This window comes from Belonocnema kinseyi, chromosome 7 (genome assembly GCF_010883055.1).
Source record: "Belonocnema kinseyi isolate 2016_QV_RU_SX_M_011 chromosome 7, B_treatae_v1, whole genome shotgun sequence".
NCBI classification, from domain to species: Eukaryota; Metazoa; Arthropoda; class Insecta; order Hymenoptera; family Cynipidae; genus Belonocnema; species Belonocnema kinseyi.
Genome location: NC_046663.1, coordinates 123,683,791 through 123,703,780, shown reverse-complemented (window position 1 = coordinate 123,703,780; position 19,990 = coordinate 123,683,791). Strand labels below are relative to the sequence as shown.

The window sequence follows — 19,990 nt, the reverse complement described above, 5'->3', positions numbered from 1 at the left end:
ACTACTTGCTTCAACATCTATATATGAAGAAAAATACCGCTGATTCTTTATAAAATCTCGAAAGCTGAGTTTACATACTTAGAGGGGGGGGGGGGGGCTATAACTTGAATCAGCTAAAATGGGTTTCATTATTATAATGTATTTATGCCTTCAAGCGATTGTTGAAAGCTTAATAATTCCCCGAGAGCAAGGCATGTATACTTTTTAAACATTCGTAAGTATGATTACCGTTGTCTGCAAGTTCAATAATAATTTCATGAAAGTTGCTCGTTTATGTACCAATAAAATTATAAAAATTATGTAACGTAGTTTAATTTGAAGACTCCCGTAGAATTTATAAAATCCAAATCGCTATTTATTTAAACGCATTTTTCTTGAAAGTTTAATGCTATTTTCAAATTTGTAGGAGCAAAATTTTCTAAAGGCGGTTTTCATCCGCTTCTAAAGTGGTAAACCTATTTTTGGCTTGATGAAGCCTAAATGCTTGTATTGATAAAAATGGGAACATTTTATTTCATGGCTTTCGACGTGCAAAGGGATAAAGTTTTCGAACTAGATAATCAATAAAAATTAAGACGTACTAGTTTCCTTTCTTTTATCAAAATGGAGATGGTTCAAATAACAGTAAAATTTTTCGAGATCATAAAATCTTTTGAAATCTTTCGAAATTTCTTGAAATCTGGTCCGAGATTTTTTTTAATAAGCTAGTTCACTTTTTGTTACAGGTCAGGGAAGGAGGGTACGCCGAAAGAGTATTACACTCTAGAGTGTCTTTTATTCTTGCTGAAACATGTCCAACTTACACATCCTGTATACGTGCGGCAAGCAGCTGCAGAAAACATTCCTGTCGTGCGTCGACCGGATAGGAAAGATCTATTGGCATACCTCAACGGCGAAACAGCTACTTCGGCCGCCATAGATAAATCCGCTCCTCTTGAAATACCCACGCAGGTAAAACGTGCTGCTGAGGATGGTCTCGAAAGCGGCTCCTCGAAGAAGCCTCGTTTTGAAGAAACACACGTACAAAAGGTTAAGGAACAACTTGCAGCCAGGCTGGACGCTCCAAAGGAAGCATCCGTCACAGTAGACAATATCAAATCATTATCAGAGGCCATGTCCGTGGAGAAAATTGCTGCCATCAAGGCGAAACGTTTAGCGAAAAAGAGAACCACTATAAAGGAGAATGACGATATAGGAATGGGGTCAGATTTGAAGGTAATTTTGGACATGGATGTAGATGACACAAAGGACATTGTTTCTAGGGAAAGACAGTGGAGGACAAGAGCCACAATTCTGCAGAGTAGTGGAAAGGTTTTCGCAAAGAATATCCTTGCTATTTTACAAAGTATAAAGGCTCGAGAGGAGGGAAGACAAAAAGGACCAGTAATTCCCACTCCAATGATCACTCCGAGATCCACTCCGATGAGACCATTGCCTCAGCCGACACAATATAATCGTTACGATCAAGAAAGATTTATTCGGCAAAAGGAAGAGACAGAAGGTTTCAAAATCGACACCATGGGAACCTATCATGGTATGACCTTGAAATCCGTAACAGAAGGTACCAATCCTGCCATTAGGAAACCTCCAACTGTTCCGAGCGCTACTCCAACTTCTGGTTTACTGCCAACTTCAGCTGCAAAGTTAACCCCGCAGCAAGCGGCTCAGAACAAACGACCCAGCAGGACTCCTATAATTATTATTCCTAGCGCCACAACTTCCCTTATCACCATGTACAATGCAAAAGATGTTTTGCAAGACTTAAAGTATATCACGAATGAGGAAAAGAGAACACATGGCTGCAAACGAGAGTCGGAGATTCTTCTACAACGAAGGAAGGAGGGTGGTTTGACTGTCCCGTATCGGGTTGTGGATAACCCCCAGAAATTAAACAATGCAGACTGGGAGAGAGTCGTTGCTGTGTTTGTCAATGGGCCAGCCTGGCAGTTCAAGGGATGGCCTTTCGATGGGAACCCTGTCGAAATTTTCTCTAAAAGTGAGTTTAAGAAACTATGTGGATTAATTAAAGTTGATTCAAGCTTGTATACTGTATAAGTTGGAAGTCCACCTGAAACAGTTTGTTTTCGATATGGATTTTTTTACCATCCAATAATTGTTTCAAACTCAACAAAACAATCATAAAAATACATTTATGAAAAAATTAGGATGCATTTTAAAATTGTACCTACTCTTTCTACTTCTGATTTTTGGGACCAGATAGCGAAATGGTCGTCATCCATTACAAAAAGTTCTTTTTTCATTTGATATTTTAAATACTAAGATTTAAAACAAAATTATTTCATTATTTCCGATCGAAAACTAAATACTTTAAAAACAGATTTAAGGGGTCGTTTCACCAAATACGTAATGCTCTTAGGGCGGCAGGTGTCAGCTGGAACGTTATGCGAATGTTATAAATAACATACACTTATTATAGTAAATTCATTATTGGGGGGGGGGGGGGGGGGGGGGGGGGGGGGCAATTGCCAGAAAAAAGAATTACGTAATTGTTGAGCAGCCCCTTATATCTCTTATTAAAACATTTAGTTTTCAATCCTAAATAATAAAATTATTATTTGTTTAAATCTTCCTTTTTAATATCTAAAATGAACAAAGAATTTTTTGGAATGGCTGTCGATCATTTCTCCATCTGGTGCTGACTGTTTCGACAGACATGTATAACGAAATAGCCGACGGTAGCTTATTTCAACATACAAGTATGGCGAAATAGCTGACGGTAGCTTATTTCGACGTACAGTTATGGATAAATAAGGATGGTATTTTATTTCGCCTTTTCGGAATATATGCAGGAGGGGGTGATTGTAAAAATAAGGAGAATAAATTATTTATTATTATATGGTAGATTATAGTAACGAAATTAATCATTAAAAAGGCAATTGTAATTGCACAAGCAAAACATGAGAATGAGAGAGGAGTTAACCTCGAAATCTCAAGACATGGCTCAGAGGAGGTTCTGGCCACCGCTGTTAGGTGGCTCTAAAATCGAACGCGCAAAATTTAAATTTCATTGTACTTTGCTATTATAGCTACGAATGAAACATTTCAATTTTACAAAATAAAAATAAATTTTTAATGATAATAATATAATATTAATAATCATCTTTTCTTAATGTTAGGAAGTTGCGTATTTTTCTGAAATATTTAACTGTATTTTGCTTTGTTAGTTATGAAGGAATAATAAATAAACATTAGATAACAAACATTAGAAATATAATTTTTAGGGGGGGGGGGGGGGGCTGATACAAAAATAGTTTTAATTCCAAGTTTTATTTTGCGATTTGCAATAAAGTTCATGTGGTAATTTAAAACGAAACTTTTACAAGTCGTTTGCAGACTTAGGCCTCCCACCCACGCCTAATTATTCCACTATTTGTTTTTGCCTCTTGTATAAGATATCTTTTTAGTTTACATAAATTTTTTTCAAGCATCGGAACAAGAGCAAAAATAATTCACTTACAAAAAGTACACTAATATTAGAAAAATGATTCTTTTTGAGGTTCACTGATTATTTGGTCGTAACTAAAAGGTCCAAGTAAAACTAAAGATTTCAGAAAAACAAAACTTTCTAGGTTTATTCTAAGAAAAGATAGTCATGAACAATAATCTATTGTTTAAATATATTTTTTTAAACTTGTATCAACGTAATAATAGATAATAAATATAATAGACAACAATTATGCATTGTTTAAACAATTATGTTTTCAACATGCATTATTTATTACTTTACTAAGTAAAAAGTGGGTGAACAGTTAAACATTTCAGAAGGAAACGCAACTATATAGCATTAATAAAGAAGATAGTTATAAACAATAATAATTTGTTTGAATCATTACTTTTGTTAAGTTGAATTAATTTTTAGCTCAACCTAAGTGAAAAGTAGACAAATAGTTGTAAATTTTAGAAAAACCGCAACTTTCTAGCATTATTTAAATTGAATAGTAATAACAATATTCTTTACTCATGTCTTACTGGAGTCATGCTTTACTAGAGTTCAGATATGTAGAATCCACATTAAGGCATTCTCTGCCCAAAATGAGCATCACAAATTATCTGCGTGCACTAATAGCAAATTTTGACAGCAAGGTTTTACCTACGTATTTGAAATTAGCACAAACTGCGTTAGAGGTGCAAACTCTTGGATACTGTGCAGCTGTGGCAACCGTTAGAACGTTGGACCGGAAAACGAGGCCTGCAAATACAGTTTTTGTCCCAGCAAGGGATCGAGATCCACCATGGAAGATCAGGTTGGATATGGATGTCAGCAAAGTAAGGTGCAAATTGGGTCGATTAACTCAATATAAAAAAGGAAATAGAACCGGAAAGCTGATAAACCATGTTACTAAAATCATCCACCCTCGGCACATCGAGACATTAGCACCAGCAATATTGGATGAAATTTTATACTCGCAACGGCAGAGGCTTGATATTCTTATTGCCAGGCTGCGTTGGTACAAGAAAAGTAGTGCACGAAGGCAACAAAATCAAAACTTTCAGACAGATGAAAGAAGCTTTTATCGTGAACTGAGAGTAAGGCCAAATAGCCAGCAAGGCACCGAAGTTCCTCAATTGGAAGGTATGACTCAACAGCTGGTCGGGTGTTTGGGGCAAAATGAACAGATGCAATCTGGATACTGCGTGGTTCAAACTGGAGGAAGCAATGGCAAGCAATAGCCCTGAAATGCAACTGACAAACATCACAGCTTTAGATGTTTCAGCGGTATTGAAAAGGGCATGTAATTGGAAAGCTCCAGGTCCGGACATGGTGCACAACTTCTGGTACAAGTACCTGACGAATGTGCATCTGGCGTTGGCAAGGTGTTTTCAGAAGATCATTGATCAACCAGATCTGATGCCAGGCTTTATGCTCCAGGGCACTATGTATATGTTACCAAAAAAAGCAGAGGCTCAAAATCAATCTGACTTTCGACTGATAGCCTGTCTTCCAACAATTTATAAATGTCTTACAGCTAACATTGCAGATAAGGTAAATTCTCATTGCGACGAGAATGACATTCTTACAGAAGAAAAAAAGGATGTTATAAAAACTCGCGAGGCTGTAAAGATCTAGTCACTATAGAAGCTATCGCCATGACTCAAGCTCTTAAGCATCAAAGGAACTTACACTTGGTATACATTGACTACAAGCAAGCGTTTCCTTCCATGCCGCATGACTGTTTGCTTGAAGTCTTAAAACTTTACAAAATCTGCCCACGCATAATTGACTTTTTAAGCCATGCGATGAGGCTCTGGGGTACAAGAATCAAGTATTTTGATAATGGACAACCTAGGATAACTAGATCAGTACGTTTTACGACGGGTATATTTCAAGGAGACTCCTTCAGCGCACTATGGTGATGTTTAGCGTTGAATCCATAGAGCAAAACACTAAACAGCATGTCTCGTGGGTTCAGAATTCATGATAATGGGGATGGTCATCAAGTGACCCATCCTCTTTACATGGATGACCTGAAGTTGTACGCTAGTTCAGCCCAGAAACTGCAGCAAGTGGTCGATGTCACAAAGCAGTTTTCCAATAATATCCGCATGGAGATCGGACTAGATAAATGCAGAACAGTGCATTTAATCAGAGGGGAATTAGGGACCGCAGAGTTAGAGAACGAGTTCGAAAATAACATCGAGACAATGGCTACAGGCGAATCATGTAAATATCTGAATATTCTTGATTCTAATGGTATTCAACAAACGATAGTTAAGACAAGCCTAACGCCTGCCTTCACAAAGAGACTGAGATTGATTATGAAAAGTTTTCTCAACTCGGCAAACGAAATCAGGGCAATCAGCACATATATCATCCCTGTCCTCACGTACTCCTTCGGGCTCATAAAATGGTCTAACACCGACCTTGGAAAGTTAAACAGAATTGTTCGCATAGAAATTTCGAAGCACCGAATGCACCACAGGAATTCAGCGATTTAAAGGGTAGTTCTACTACGATATTTAGGGGGTAGGGGCGTTGTAGATGTAAAAAAACTGTGTGAGTCACAAGTTATACAGTTGCGAGACTATTTTAACAGCAAATGTTGCCCTTTACAGTACCATCTGTGAAGCGGATCTTGACTACACGCCCTTAAAATTGTCCTCAGATGGGGCTTGAACATCAGGGCAGAAACCATTGAAGAATTAGAAATACAATGGAGGCAGAAAGCCATCCATGGCGAGCACCCCAATATGTTAGATCAAAATGAAGTGGATAGTGAGGCATTTAATATTTGGCTAAATTATGTGGAGATACCAACGAATCCATCGAGCACGTTATTGATGGCTGTCGCGTAATGGCTCAGAAAGAATATACGCACAGGCATAATGATGTAGTGGGCATTACACATCAACAACTTGCCCTAAACCTAGGACTCTTAAAAGAATGGATGCCCTTCTATAGATACATTCAAATGCCCGTTTTAGAAAGCGAAGATTACATATTATATTGGGATGATACTATCCAAACGGATCATTACATCTGGACGAATCGACCTGACATCGTGATGCGAGAAAAAAAAGGTGGAAGAGTCTTCATCGTCGACATTGCTTGTCCGCTTAACCGAAATTTGCAGTGAACCTATACAACCAAGATCCACAAGTAGAGCAAGTTAAGGCATGAAGTAAAGACCATATGGAGGAATGTGAATCATGCATCTATTCATCCCATTGTGATTTCGGCTACAGGCAATGTGCACGCAAGATGCACTGAACATCTTGAACATTTAGCAGTCAGTAGGGTATTCGGTAGCTCTAAGAAAGCATCCAGAGGTGACTGTTGTCACCTCCAACGCTCGTGGCCGCTCGTATCTGTATACCTACAATATCATCGCAGGAGGTTTCAAGCATCGTATTATATTGTTTGAATTAACTCATAACATTCTAATCTCATCAGTCACTTGACTTAGTCCGTCGCAAACCCCATTTTTTCACTTATGGGGTTTTTGGGAACGCTAAAACAGACTTGTTGGGCTGTTTCTTAAAAAGTAATTATTTATCTGTATTCTATGGCTGATTGCGAAAATAAAACTTGAGTTTCAGTTCAATTAATCTAATATTAAAGTATTTAAATTGGATGTAAAAAAAACGTATTTTTTCTTAGGAGAAATTGGAATACCCTAATCTGCACCCATAAAATAGAAAAAATTCTTATAATACTTAACTGAATTATTATAAACAATTTCCATAAACAAATATTGGTAAAACAATTATTTTTCGTAAGCTTTAAATTTACTTGTTTCAGAAGACTTGAATGTCAATATCATTTCAATTCTAAAAATCATAGAAAAATTTTTTTCCAGAGGCCAGAGTTGAACTTTAAATCGTAGAATCTCTTAGCGACAGAATATGTTGTCTTTTAGAGAAAATTAAGCGGCACTTGTTTTCCCGATTTAAAACAAACTGATGTTATCAGTATTTGAATTTTGAAGTTTTCTTTAAAAATATTTACAAATTGTTTTTTTAAACAGCTATGACTTTTTACTCAATAGAGATTTTTAATTTTTTCTTCCATATTCCAGATTTGTCGAGAAATGAGAAAATCTTGAAAGTTACAATGTTCTTCTGAAAATATTAAATTAATATTTTGTCAAGTATTCCACCTTTTTATTTTTTGTTTGTTACATGTTTAATTATATTAGAGACACGTTATATAAGTTTTATGTGGATTAAACCGTTTTTGTGGCCACGAGAATTTTTCTCGTGAAAATTTGATTTTTTTTCTGACGATATAGTTGAAAAAATTCGAAGAAAAACTTTGTTTATTTTAAAACGTTCTACAAGAAATACCTCACACTAAAGTCTATAATGCACAACATATGAAAGAGGCGAATGATTCTATGACTAGAAGTTGCATGAACTGAAATCGATTCGGACCTGACAATTTATTTTTATTTTACTCAAATTGAAATGTTTCATTCGTAGCTATGATAGCAAAGTATAATGAAATTTAAATTTTGCGCATTCGTTTTTATCACCACCTGACAGCGTTGGTCAGAACCACCTCTGAGACATGTCTTGAGATTTTGAGGTTAACTGGCCTCTCATGTTTTGCTTGTGCAATTGTAATTGCCATTTTGAGGATTAATCTCTTTATTATAATCTACCATATAATCATAAATAAGTTACTCTCCTTATTTTGATTATATTCCGAAAGGGCAAAACAAAATACCTTCCTTATTTGACCATACATGTATGTCAAAATAAGCTACCGTCGGCTATTTCGACATACGTGTATGGCGAAATAGCCACTCCGTTAAAACAATTATTAAATAGTAAAAAAATGATCGAAGAAAATGTGTTTCAGATGCATTTTCAACGTATACGTTATGCAAGCTTGAATTACCTTTAATTAATGCACATAGAAAAAAATCTAATCCACATTATGCAAAGAATATGAATAAGAGACGATTGAAATTGCAACACGAACTATAACCTAACTTTAAGGTTAGATTTTTTGGTTAGTAAATAGGGAGTGGAAATTAGTTGCCACATCCCTGGCGGAACAAAAGAACCGAAAGGAGCCTCTACAAAGTAACCTTAAAGACCCCACTGAGTCCTCCCACGGTTCCTTAAAAAACTCAAAAAACAGCAATATCAACTTTGAAATTCTTGAAATTCGGATCTTACGTTAAAATTTCTATTAGAAACTCACGTAGTAATCGCAATACTTTTTTTTGCAGCGTTAAAATTTAAAAAAAAAGTGGCATTAACTACTGCTGAAGGTGACTTCAAGTGCATCCATAATAGCTCAAGTTGTATGTTGCGCGCGATGTTAAATAAAATTCTCTCATTTGCATCGCAGCGTTGTTGTCTGAGGCTTCCACTACGTGGCGCTAGCATTTAGACAAAGTTCTTAAAGTTACCGACGGAACGCTTATTAACTGCTGCTAAAAGAAGATGCACTTGAAGTCGCCTTCGGCCCATGTAAATGACAGTTATTTTATTTTTTAAAGTCTTTAAGGCTACAAGAAAAAGTATTGCGATTACTCCGTGAGGTTCTAATGCAAAGGAGGAGGGTCTCTATGGACGAGTTTTGGCCCAATTTAGATTTGGCCCAAAAAATTCGAAAAATTCCTACAGTATCTTCTAACAATAAGAAGTCAATTCCACCTTAAACGGACCACCCTCATCCCCCCTATTCACCACAAGCACCCTTTACACAAATGAAAACTTCACCGCTTCTATGCAGTATTTTTGGGAAAAAACCCAATAAAAAAAATCAAGAAAAATACACATATAGGTTTTTGGGGTCGCTGATTTCGAATCCAAAGTTCTTTGACCTACATCACATTAGATTCAAGGTCATTTGAAGGTCAAACTGACAAAAATCCGATAGAAAAATACATACATAGGTTTTTGGGGTCGCTGATTTTTAATCCGAAGTCCATTGACCTCTAACATCACATTCAAGGTCATTTGAAGGTCAAACTGCAGAAAATTCGATAGAAAATCCAGAAAATTACTTTTTTTAGCTCTACAGTGGTAGAAATTCTTTTGAATTGGCTTTAAGTTGACCTTAATTTTGCTGTATTTTTTGCAGTTTGACCTTCAAATGACCTTGAATCTAATGTGATGGAGATCAACGGAGCTTGGATTCGAAATCATCGACCCTAAAAAGCTATATACGTATTTTTCTTGATTTTTGTTATTGTGTGTTTTCCCAAAAAACACTGCATAGAAGCGGTGAAGTTTTCATTTTTGTTAAGGGTGCTTGGGGTGAATAGGGGTTATCAGGGTGGTCCGTTTAATTCGGAATTGACTTCTTATTGTTAGTAGATACTATAGGAATTTTTTGGGCCAAATCTAAATTGAGCCAATACGCAGAATCCGAATTTCAATCATTTAAAAGTTGATCTTGTTGTCTTATTGAGTTTCTAAAGAAGAAACCGAAGGGGGACTCAGTGGGGTCTTCAAGGTACTTTGTAGAGGCTCCTTTCGGTTTCTTCGGTACGCTAGGGATTATTGGTGGACAACTGGACTGTTTTCAAATTCTCAGTAACCTTTTGCAAAATTGCTCACGGTCAGCCGGGCTAATATCCGCAGCCAAACATCACAAAGTCCGATAAGGAGATCGCACGCTTATGTCGGTGCTGATGGAAAACGGCCAACAAACGCGATTCTGAAACGATTTACTCCCGGATGAGAGCGCTAAATTCGGGAAATTGAAGAATTACAATTTTTATAGTAGCAGGCGATAATTCAATAGCAAATTTCTTCTGAAGGGGCGCCCTCATCTGAGAATAAGTCTACAGACAAAGTCAGAGGCGAAACTTCACACGAGAAAAAAGTGCCACTTACAATCCTTGTGTCATAAATAATCATTACAAAATTATTCAGAAAATTATGCAAAAAATAAGAAATTGTAGAAAACATGATAACGAATGTAATTTGGGACAATGAATCAAAAGTTAAGTATTTTGAAGGATAAATAAAAAGAGGAGCAAGGTACTTTTCGCCCTCCCCCGTGGTGAAAATGAAATAAATGTTGATAATTTTTAATATAAATAATGTCTTTTATGCAATATTGTTTTTAAGCTACACCACTTGGGTACACTAAATAGAGGTTGGTCGTAATGCAATATTAGGACACAGGGGGTAATATGGTATAAAGGGTAATATGCCATATTAGCGTGGTCCAAAAACCGCTTTTCGAGCTACGGGGCCAGACACCCCCCCCCCCTCCAGTTTCCATTTTCGGAGGAAGAAAATCAGTAATTTTTTGTTTTACGAGATTCTGTTTAACATGGGGAAATTTTGAATTTTCGACAAATTGAACTCGTGTTCCAAGGTTCATCGAAACCTGCCAAACTTTTTAGGGATGGAAGAGAAGTGTCTATGAAATAAAACCATACTAATAACTTTTATTTCCAACCCACCTTCCCCGCAGCCCCCCTAATATGACCCAAAAATAAAACAGATTTTTACGTATTATTGTTAATTTTTAGCAATTTCCGTCGTCTTTTTGTACAAATAATTACTAATGGACAATTTGAAAATTTGCCATGCCTTTTTGAACAATTTTTAATTATTTCAACAATTATTTATTTACAAAAAATGTAAAAAAAGTCGTATTTTCTGGTTGAAATGTAATTATTTGTCATTTTTTGTAGTAAATTTTTCTAAAAACATTATGTAATTATTTAAAAAATGATTAACTGTCTATTTTCAAAATTTCTCAAAATTGAGCCAGAGATTTGCTAAAGCAGTTTTTTTCGATAACAAAGAAAGTGAAATAAAATAGAAAACATACAATTATGTTTCTGACTGTAAAGTGTATAGAAAGAATACATTAACCGCTTTTTTGTTGTTTAAACAAATATAATTTGTTTGAATAATGACTTTTCCAAGAACACTTTCAAAATCGTAATAAATTGTATGTGTTCTATTTTGATCCAAACTCCTGTTAAAAAAAAACAAGAATCCAACGACCAAATATGGACCTCATCGAACAAACAAGAAAGAAAAGAAAAACTATTGTAATCTGAAAAAATAAACAAAATAATTTTCGGACAAAAATAAAAAAAACAGGAAAGACAAATGAGAAGGCAGCCAACCACATCCCCTTCCTTCTTTTTTCTTTCTTTCATCTTTTTTTTATTTTTATTACCATCCAATCACAATGAAATAATATTCAAAATAAAAATAAAAAATAAATAAAATTGTATTACCAACGTTTCGATACTCGTACACTGCCCTTATTAAAGCAAGAAAAATTTAATAGGCAGAAATTGACAGCACCGAAGAACAGGTGCTCTTTCTTCGATACCTGAAAATCGAATGAGGGTCAGTAGGGCAATCTGTTGTAAACAGATTATAAATATCTGCATGTGACGGTCTGAATGAAAGCTTACACTCTACTGCCCCTATCATTTCAAAAGGGAGGGGATGATATCTATCTACTCTTCGCCTGCGAAACTGCTCTCTTTGAGAAGAATGCGCTTACAAAGCTAAAACATTTTGATCTATTCTTTCTAGCTTCACAAGCTTAACTTTTGTTTAACTTATCCAAATCGGTTTTTAAATTAATAGATAACTTTTTTTGTTTTTTAATATAAAGCATTTCCGTTAATTCTCTCTTTCTCTCATTACTTTCACTATGCAAAATTTGAACATTATCCTAGTTAAACTCATGGTCAACATCGACAAATTCTTTTGTATATCTGGTAAGAACACTCTTATAACAGCGTCCTAAACGAACATCACTTTTGTGTCCGTTTGTGTCCGTTTTAAATGATATACGGAAAATATTAGAGGAGAATACTTGAATATGAGATATTCTCGTAATATGAGAAAGCGGGGTATCAGCTAAACTAAGATACCCACTCTGTTGGTTCTATCACTAACTTGTAGCCCTTGAAGCAAGAGTAATTTCGTGAGATAGTCCATTTTTCATTGGGCTTCTGAAGATTATAGGCGAACTTTTTGTGAAATTGATGGTGGTCGAGTTCCTTGAAGGGAATTCTTTAAACCCTATTTATTATTCATTAAATATGTATTTAGCAGTAAAGTTTGTCTGGAGTGATGGGGATTGAATAACGAAGTAGGAAAATATCGATAGTGTTGAAGTTTTTCATTTTACAGGTCAGACATAGTAAGTGCATATTTGCACGGTGTGGTTCTCGTAATATGAGATACCTGTGGTTTTTGTAACCTTCTGGCTAAGCGGGGGAAATTGGTTACAAAAGTGTGTGTGAATACTGCAAAAACTAAATATATCTAAATAGCATTAAAATTATACTTCGGAAAAATAGAATGAAGTTTTTCAATAATAATATTACTTTATTTTGCATTTTATTTGCTATTTCCTGGGGTATCTCATATTATGAGAATAGTTTGACGAGTTTGGAAAAAGCAATTTTTACATTTTTTGTATTTTCAGCATAAAAAAATTTTTTAATACAAATTTCTATTTGAGCTTGTTATGACAAACTAAATTTCCTTTAAAATGATCTATATTACTTTTAAATTCAGTACATAGAATTCCGACAATCACGCCAAACAGAGTTGGGGTCTCATATTTGGGTACTCTTCTCTATGAATTAAAAATTTTTTAAACAAAAGTTCAATAGTTTTAGAAATGTGATCAAAAAATGGATGAACAAAAGTATGAAACGAACTATATTCCTTTAACAACAAAATTGCAGTAATAAAAATCTTAGTTGAGAGAGCTCTAGGTTTGTCCCATTTTTCATTTCACACAAGAAATTTGAATATTGTTAGGAATATCCTTTTTCTGAATCATTATCTACAAAAGTTAAACTATTATACGGATGAAATTATTTTCTGAGATTTTTCAAATTGGAACTATAGATTTATGAGGGTGTCATCTAACGTTTAGTGCAATTAAGAAAGGGCTGACCATTTCGAAGCTCGGATAAGTAAAATAAAAAACTGCATCTTATTCATGTAAAACCTATCTCAAGGTATTGAAAGAGTAACATATTTTAGCATGACGTTTAAACAGTTCTGACAATTTTTTTTAACTGAGACGCGATAGAAGGACACAATACAGAGGTTATGTGAAAACCTTGGAATTTTTTACCACCTATTTTTAGAAGGAAAGTCGTAGAAAAATAAAAATTTTGAACTGGTTGAGGGTTAGAAGAATTGAGCGGTAAAGATGTGGCAGCAGCGCAAATATTAGACATCATGCACGGTTGATCACATGGGTCGATCACATGTTGTTTTTGAAGCACAGTTTGCCACGTTGCCATAGGTTTTTACGCATCATTGTAAACTGTGTATGTACTTATCCATATGCTTCCTTCTCTGTGTTACGACAAACCCAGACAAAAGCTTAGACTCCGAGGCGAAAGAAAAAGGTAATTAATACAGGATTTCTGAACGCAATTGCATAATTTTTCCTTTTTTTAACTACCAAAATGTAATAACGTATATTTTAATATGTAATATAGGGTATCAGAACATGGGTTAAACAAATTATCACATTAACGTAGGACTAACTTTTGTGCAGAAATCCTCATCCGTATAATACCTTAATTGCGAAACATATTGCAATTGAGTTCAACAAATCAAAAATAAACAGACTTGAACTTATGTTAAAAAATTGTTAATTCATTCTATTTTCCGTGTACCATTTAAAATGGATTCAGTGATACATTTTTGAAAAGATCCTTTAGAAAATTTTGAAAAAAGTGGTGTTGTCGCCAAGGTCACTTGCAGGATCTGTAATATGAATTATGTGGGACAGACTGGCAGACTTCTTAATACTAGGATATAGGAACACAAAAGTGATGTTCGTTTATGACGCTGTTATAAGAGTGCTCTTGCCAGACAAACAAAGGAATTTTTTTATGTTGAACATAAGTTTGACTGGAATAATCTTCAATTTTTGCATAGTGAGAGTAATAAGAGAAAGAGAGAATTCATGCAAATTCTTTATATTAAACAACAAAAAAGTTAACTATTAATTTAAAAACTAATTTTTATAAGTTAAACAAAAGTTATTCTAATATTATTAATTATATTTAACCAGGTTGTTTCATGAATTTTGTTTTTCTTTTACAATTCTCTATTACTGATATAATTGTTAGAGATATTTATATTGTGTTGACAACAGATTGCTCTACTGACCCTCATTCGATTCTCAGGTATCGAAGAAAGAGCACCTGTTCTTCGGTGCTGTCAATTTTTACCTATTACATTTTTCTTGCCTTGAAACGTTGTTACTGCAATTTTATTTATTTTTTATTTGAATGTCATTTTATTGTAATTGGACAGTAATAAAAATAAAAAAGACGAAAGAAAGAAAAAAAGGAAGAAGTGGATGTGGTTGGTTGCCTTCTCATTTTTCTTTCCTCTTTTTTTATTTTAGTCCGAAAATTATTTTTTTTTATTTGTTCAGATTACAATAGGAGTTTTTTTGTCTTTCTTTTTTGTTCATTGTGGTCCAAATTTGGTCGTTGGATTCTTGTTTTTTTGTTAACAGGAGTTCGCATCAATTTGATTATTGGACGTTAAATAGGGTTTTTAATTTGGATTTTAATCTAATTTAAATTTCTTAAATTTTGTGTTCGATTTTGTTTTATTTTTTTTGTTATCAAAAAATAACTGCTTGAGCAAATGAAAATTTCTTAAACATGTATTGAAATCAATAATAGTGTAAATAGTTCCATAATGTTCTGAGACAAATTTACTACGCCAAAAAATGACCAAATATAGCACTTCAATAAGAAAATACGATTTTTTAAAACATTTTTTTGGAATAAATTAAGGTTGAAATAATTTACATTTTTTAAACAATCGAAAATTGTTTAAAAAGTCATGTCAAATATTTAAATTGTCCATTAGTAATTATTTGTATGAAAAAGACGACGGAAATTGCTAAAATGTAACAATGATAAGTAAAAATGTGGTTTTTTGATTTTTTGGGGGTTGCGGGGAGGGTGAGGATGGGTTGGAAATAAAAGTGATAAGTATTTTGAAGTGCCCGGTGGAACGTGTTAATATTCGACAAAAGTTGGCCCACTCCCAGAGATGCATATTTTCATTGGTATATCATTTTTTAATAAAATTGATATATTTAGAGAAAACATCGATTAAGGAAATACCATAACAATAAAAAGCCCTTTTTATTGACAACAAGTAATTTTTTCGAAAATTATTGAAAAACAAAAGGTATTCTATTACAGGTATACTCCAAGATGAATAAGAATTATTTGATCAAAATCTTAATATTTACCAAGTTATTCGCATTTTCCCTTCTTTTTCCCATTTTTTCTATCACCTTCTGTATCTTTAGCAATTTTAAAGAAGGTGTGCTCAAAATTAGTACACGAATAAAGTAAGTCTTGTACAAAGAATTGGCGGCAGCCACTTTTAGTTAAAACAATAACTTATTCTGCTATAAATAATCATAATCAGTGTCACGTTCTCAGCTTCTGATTATCGTATAAAGTTGTAATAAAGGTAAACATAATTATAAAAATTAAGCAACAAAATCGCTTTACTTTAAAATATCCATTACTTATTATAGTTAAAGTTTATGTTTTGTCGCCGAGACCCAGCGTGGGTCATTGGCGTAGGCATTACAACTTCTTCGTGGTGCATTTTTAATGCAGTTCTATAGCATTAAAAGTGCACCACGAAGAATTTGTAATGCCTACGCCAATGACCCACGCTGGGTCTGGGAAACTTGACATTTGTCACGGTAATGAAGATCGAACGTATTTCGGCGACAAAACATAAGCTTTAACAATAATAAATTATGGATATTTTAAAGTAAAGCGATTTTGTTGTTTAATTTTTATAATCATATTCACCTTTATTATAACTTTCTGCGATAATCAGAAGCTGAGAACGTGACACTGATTATGATTATTTATAGCAGAATAAGTTATTGTTTTAACTAAAAGTGACTGACGCCAATTCATTGCACAAGACTTACTTTATTCGTGTACTAATTTTGAGCACACCTTCTTTAAAATTGCTAAAGATACAGCAGGTGATTGAAAAAACGGGAAAAGGAAGGAAAAATGCGAATAACTTGGTAAATATTAACATTTTGAACAAATACTTCTTATTCATCTTGGAGTATACCTGTAATAGAGTACCTTTTGTCTCTTAATAATTTTCGAAAAAATCACTTGTTGTCAATAAAAAGGGCTTTTTATTGTTATGGTATTTCTTTAAACGATGTTTTCTCCAAATATATCAATTTTATCAAAAAATTATAGACCAATGAAAATATGCATGTCTGGGAGTGGACCAACTTTTCTTTCACACTTTTGCATCCAGGTAAGTGCCTGGCAATGCGCAGGTGCTATTTCTAATGTCAGCACCTACATGTACACCAATTTTCAACATTATCCGAATCACGTTAGTTAACTGCTAAAAATTCGCACCTTTGACAGGTCGCCACAGGTAAACGCATCCACTCACACCTGCCAGGCACCCATTTTTACGTTCCTTATCATCAGACCAACATCTCATGTGAAAATTGGCCTTAACCGTATCACGTTCCCATTTACGTTGTGAGCCCGCGATCTATTACATGAGGTAAAATGGTATATTCTGTAATATGAAGCTTGAGGTAATATAGCATATGGGGTAATATGGCGCAATTGTACTATATTTTCCAAAAAAAGTAGAAAATTTGATGTCTTAAGTTTTTAGTAAGTGTAGTATATTTAGGGACTATTGTACTACATTTGTCAAAAACATAGTTTAGAAAATTTGGGTACATGTTCCTGCCCAGGTCAGTGTATTTAGTACATTATTATACTGTCTTTTCCAGAAACACAATGTGAAAAAATAGTATCGTAGCCCCCTACTTCCCTTTCCCACCTCCACTTTCCCTCCCCTATTCACTCATTTCTAATCATGTCCAATTCTTTCACTCACATCTACTTTCCTAACCTAATTTTCCTTCACACCCACTGCTACCCATCCTCATTTCTCCTCGCTTCCCCTACTATCCCTCCCATAATTTCCCCTCTTTAGAAAAAATTACGATGGACGGATGGATGGACCCCCGACCGAAACTATAAGGGTTTCTGCCTTGGGCTACTAAACCCTAAAAGGTTGGGTTCATGTTTTTTGTTAAGGTAGTAGGGAAGGTCTCGATTCCTGACACAGCGACGGCGTAAAGCTATTTTGATAATATAAAGAGATCATATTATTTAATGTTTACGGAAAGCCTAATTGTTTAATTTTTTTGTAGAGTTAAAAACTATAATAAAAAAGGTACTATATAAAACTACTGGTTCGGTATATATAATAGATTTATTTACAAAATAGGGTATTTTCATTACAGTTTGTGCATTTCACATCAAATACGATGAAATGAAACTCGACGCTAATGTTGGAAGATGGGCCGTGACTGTTATTGAATTAAGCCGAACCAAACGGCATTTAGACAGGGCAGCTCTCATGGTATTTTGGGAACACTTGGATAAGTATGTACATATTCAATATTTTTATGTTTATTTTAACATATCCTTAGAACTTGAATTTATTTAAACTGCCAATTTCTAATCAACATTCTTCTGTTTTTGCAGACATATGATTAAAAACAAACCTCATCTTCGGTTTTAAAGCTCAACTTCATCAGAGAAATGATGATGACCAGGTAAAGCTACCTAAAATTTTGAACTGTATTTTTTGTAGTGCAACTATGGCAACGATTTACATTGTAAGAATAAGAAACAGATTTAAATACATGAAGATAATGTATAAATTTCGACACCACGATGCTTCCCTGATTAATTCCAAAAAAGAAGCAAATAAAAGAATGCAATTCCTGCCTCAATTTCATTAGCTTGAATTTCATTATTTGTATTTTTAAATAAAAAAACTGCTTCATTAATTCATTCATTTTAAGATTGACTTCTTATAGCTTTATAAAAAATCTAAGAAAAAAGCTGCAAATGAGTCAAATCAAAATGTACCAATTGGTGTCAAACTATTTTTTTTTCTAAACAGCAATATTAAAAAGTTATTTTTTTTACATCGTTGTCACTTCGCACTTGCATGTATTTTTACATAAACGACTTGTACATACCCAAATTTATTCAAAAGCTTGTGAACAAAAAACTATAAAAGTTCGTGGTCAAACTTTGTATAAGGATTTTATTAGTAGGATCTTCTTTAACGTCTATTAAAGAAAAACTGCGAAGCATTACTATCAGTTATTTAAAACCTCTAACCTTTTGAAATGTTACCTGCTTATTCTTTGTTTATTTTCGAAATATGATTTCTAGGCTGTGATGGTAAAAGAACACAGGAGAAAACACTTCATACAAAAAAAGGTTTAGAAAACTTCACGGAGCAAAATTTTGCATTCTATTTTAAAAAGTTTTTCCCATTAAAAAACAATTTACAAAAGTGAAATTTTATAATAGCTATTTATTATGTTGAATTAGTTTGTAAAACTTCTTGTAGATTGTACGTAATGAAAAGTGTGACATTGCATTTGTCTGCTTCTGTTATTAACATATCAACTCTCTGTTATGTACATTTCATCGGATACTTTTTTAAACAAACAAAATGAAATTTGTTTCAAAAGTTGAACCTTTTTAAAACTTATAAAACAAAAACAGAAAATCTATGCTCTGCAGTTAAAATTAATAAAAATAATTAAACTCATAGTGACGTAAAATTTCATGTGTTTAAAAATTCAAGTCACTGCGATAACGTTAACACAGCATGTGCAAACTTCCCACAGGACCGAGACTATTTACACGTCGAATCTGATCTTGTTAATTCGATTACTTACTCTCTATTTCACCACGAAGAATAAAATATTTTGTTCTGAAAAAGATATTTAGGTCTTTCTTACGCCAGCAGAGATTTTGTTTCGAGAAAATTAATCGATAAATAAGCTTTCGACTCTATTTTTGCCAAGCATGTCTTGCCTAAACTATTAAGATACTCAAAAATTAGTAGTGAGCCTTTACGAGATATACGATGTATGTTGAATGTACTCATAAATAATAGTGTATGAGAAAAACTTAAGTTTCAATTATTTTTAATTTTTTCAGTGGAAAGAACAAATTAATCATTAATTTTTTCTAGTTTCCGAAAGAGAAAAAATTGTTTTCCAATTGGCTTGCAGGAATATAGAATAAATTAATATCCTCCTGACATACTTTAATGGAACCGATTTAGAGATGTACCCACTTTGCGCACACATTCAGGGACCTAGTTATATTATAATTTGTTATAAAAAAATTACATTTGAAAGTACATTTGAAGGGCCGGCTGCAATAACCACCTTAGCGCTCGAACACGCGGAGAATTATTGTCCACGGAGTAAATTTTGAAAATTGTTCAAATTTAAATGTCGACCACCAATATTTGTGAGAAATTGTATTGCGCATCTTTTTGGTATGGCAACTAAATTCGAAGGTCGTCAGAAAAAATAGCTTTTACGTCAATGTCTTTCTGTCGTAGTTGTTGTCGTTGCCGTTGTCTGTAAACACGGTAACATTTGAAGGAATTATTCGATTGG

General features: G+C 33.9%; 1 protein-coding gene across 1 annotated transcript in view; it reads left to right on the top strand.

The window, feature by feature from the left end:
• Nucleotides 1-18,658, top strand: part of LOC117176244 (parafibromin) — a 41,105-nt gene extending 22,447 nt beyond the window's left edge. The window contains exons 2-4 of the mRNA XM_033366392.1: nucleotides 726-1,996; nucleotides 17,795-17,936; nucleotides 18,039-18,658. Of these exons, the coding sequence (XP_033222283.1) occupies nucleotides 726-1,996; nucleotides 17,795-17,936; nucleotides 18,039-18,075 (1,450 nt within the window). The 3' untranslated portion in view covers nucleotides 18,076-18,658. The remainder of the gene's footprint in view (nucleotides 1-725; nucleotides 1,997-17,794; nucleotides 17,937-18,038) is intronic.
• Nucleotides 18,659-19,990: the final 1,332 nt, after the last annotated feature.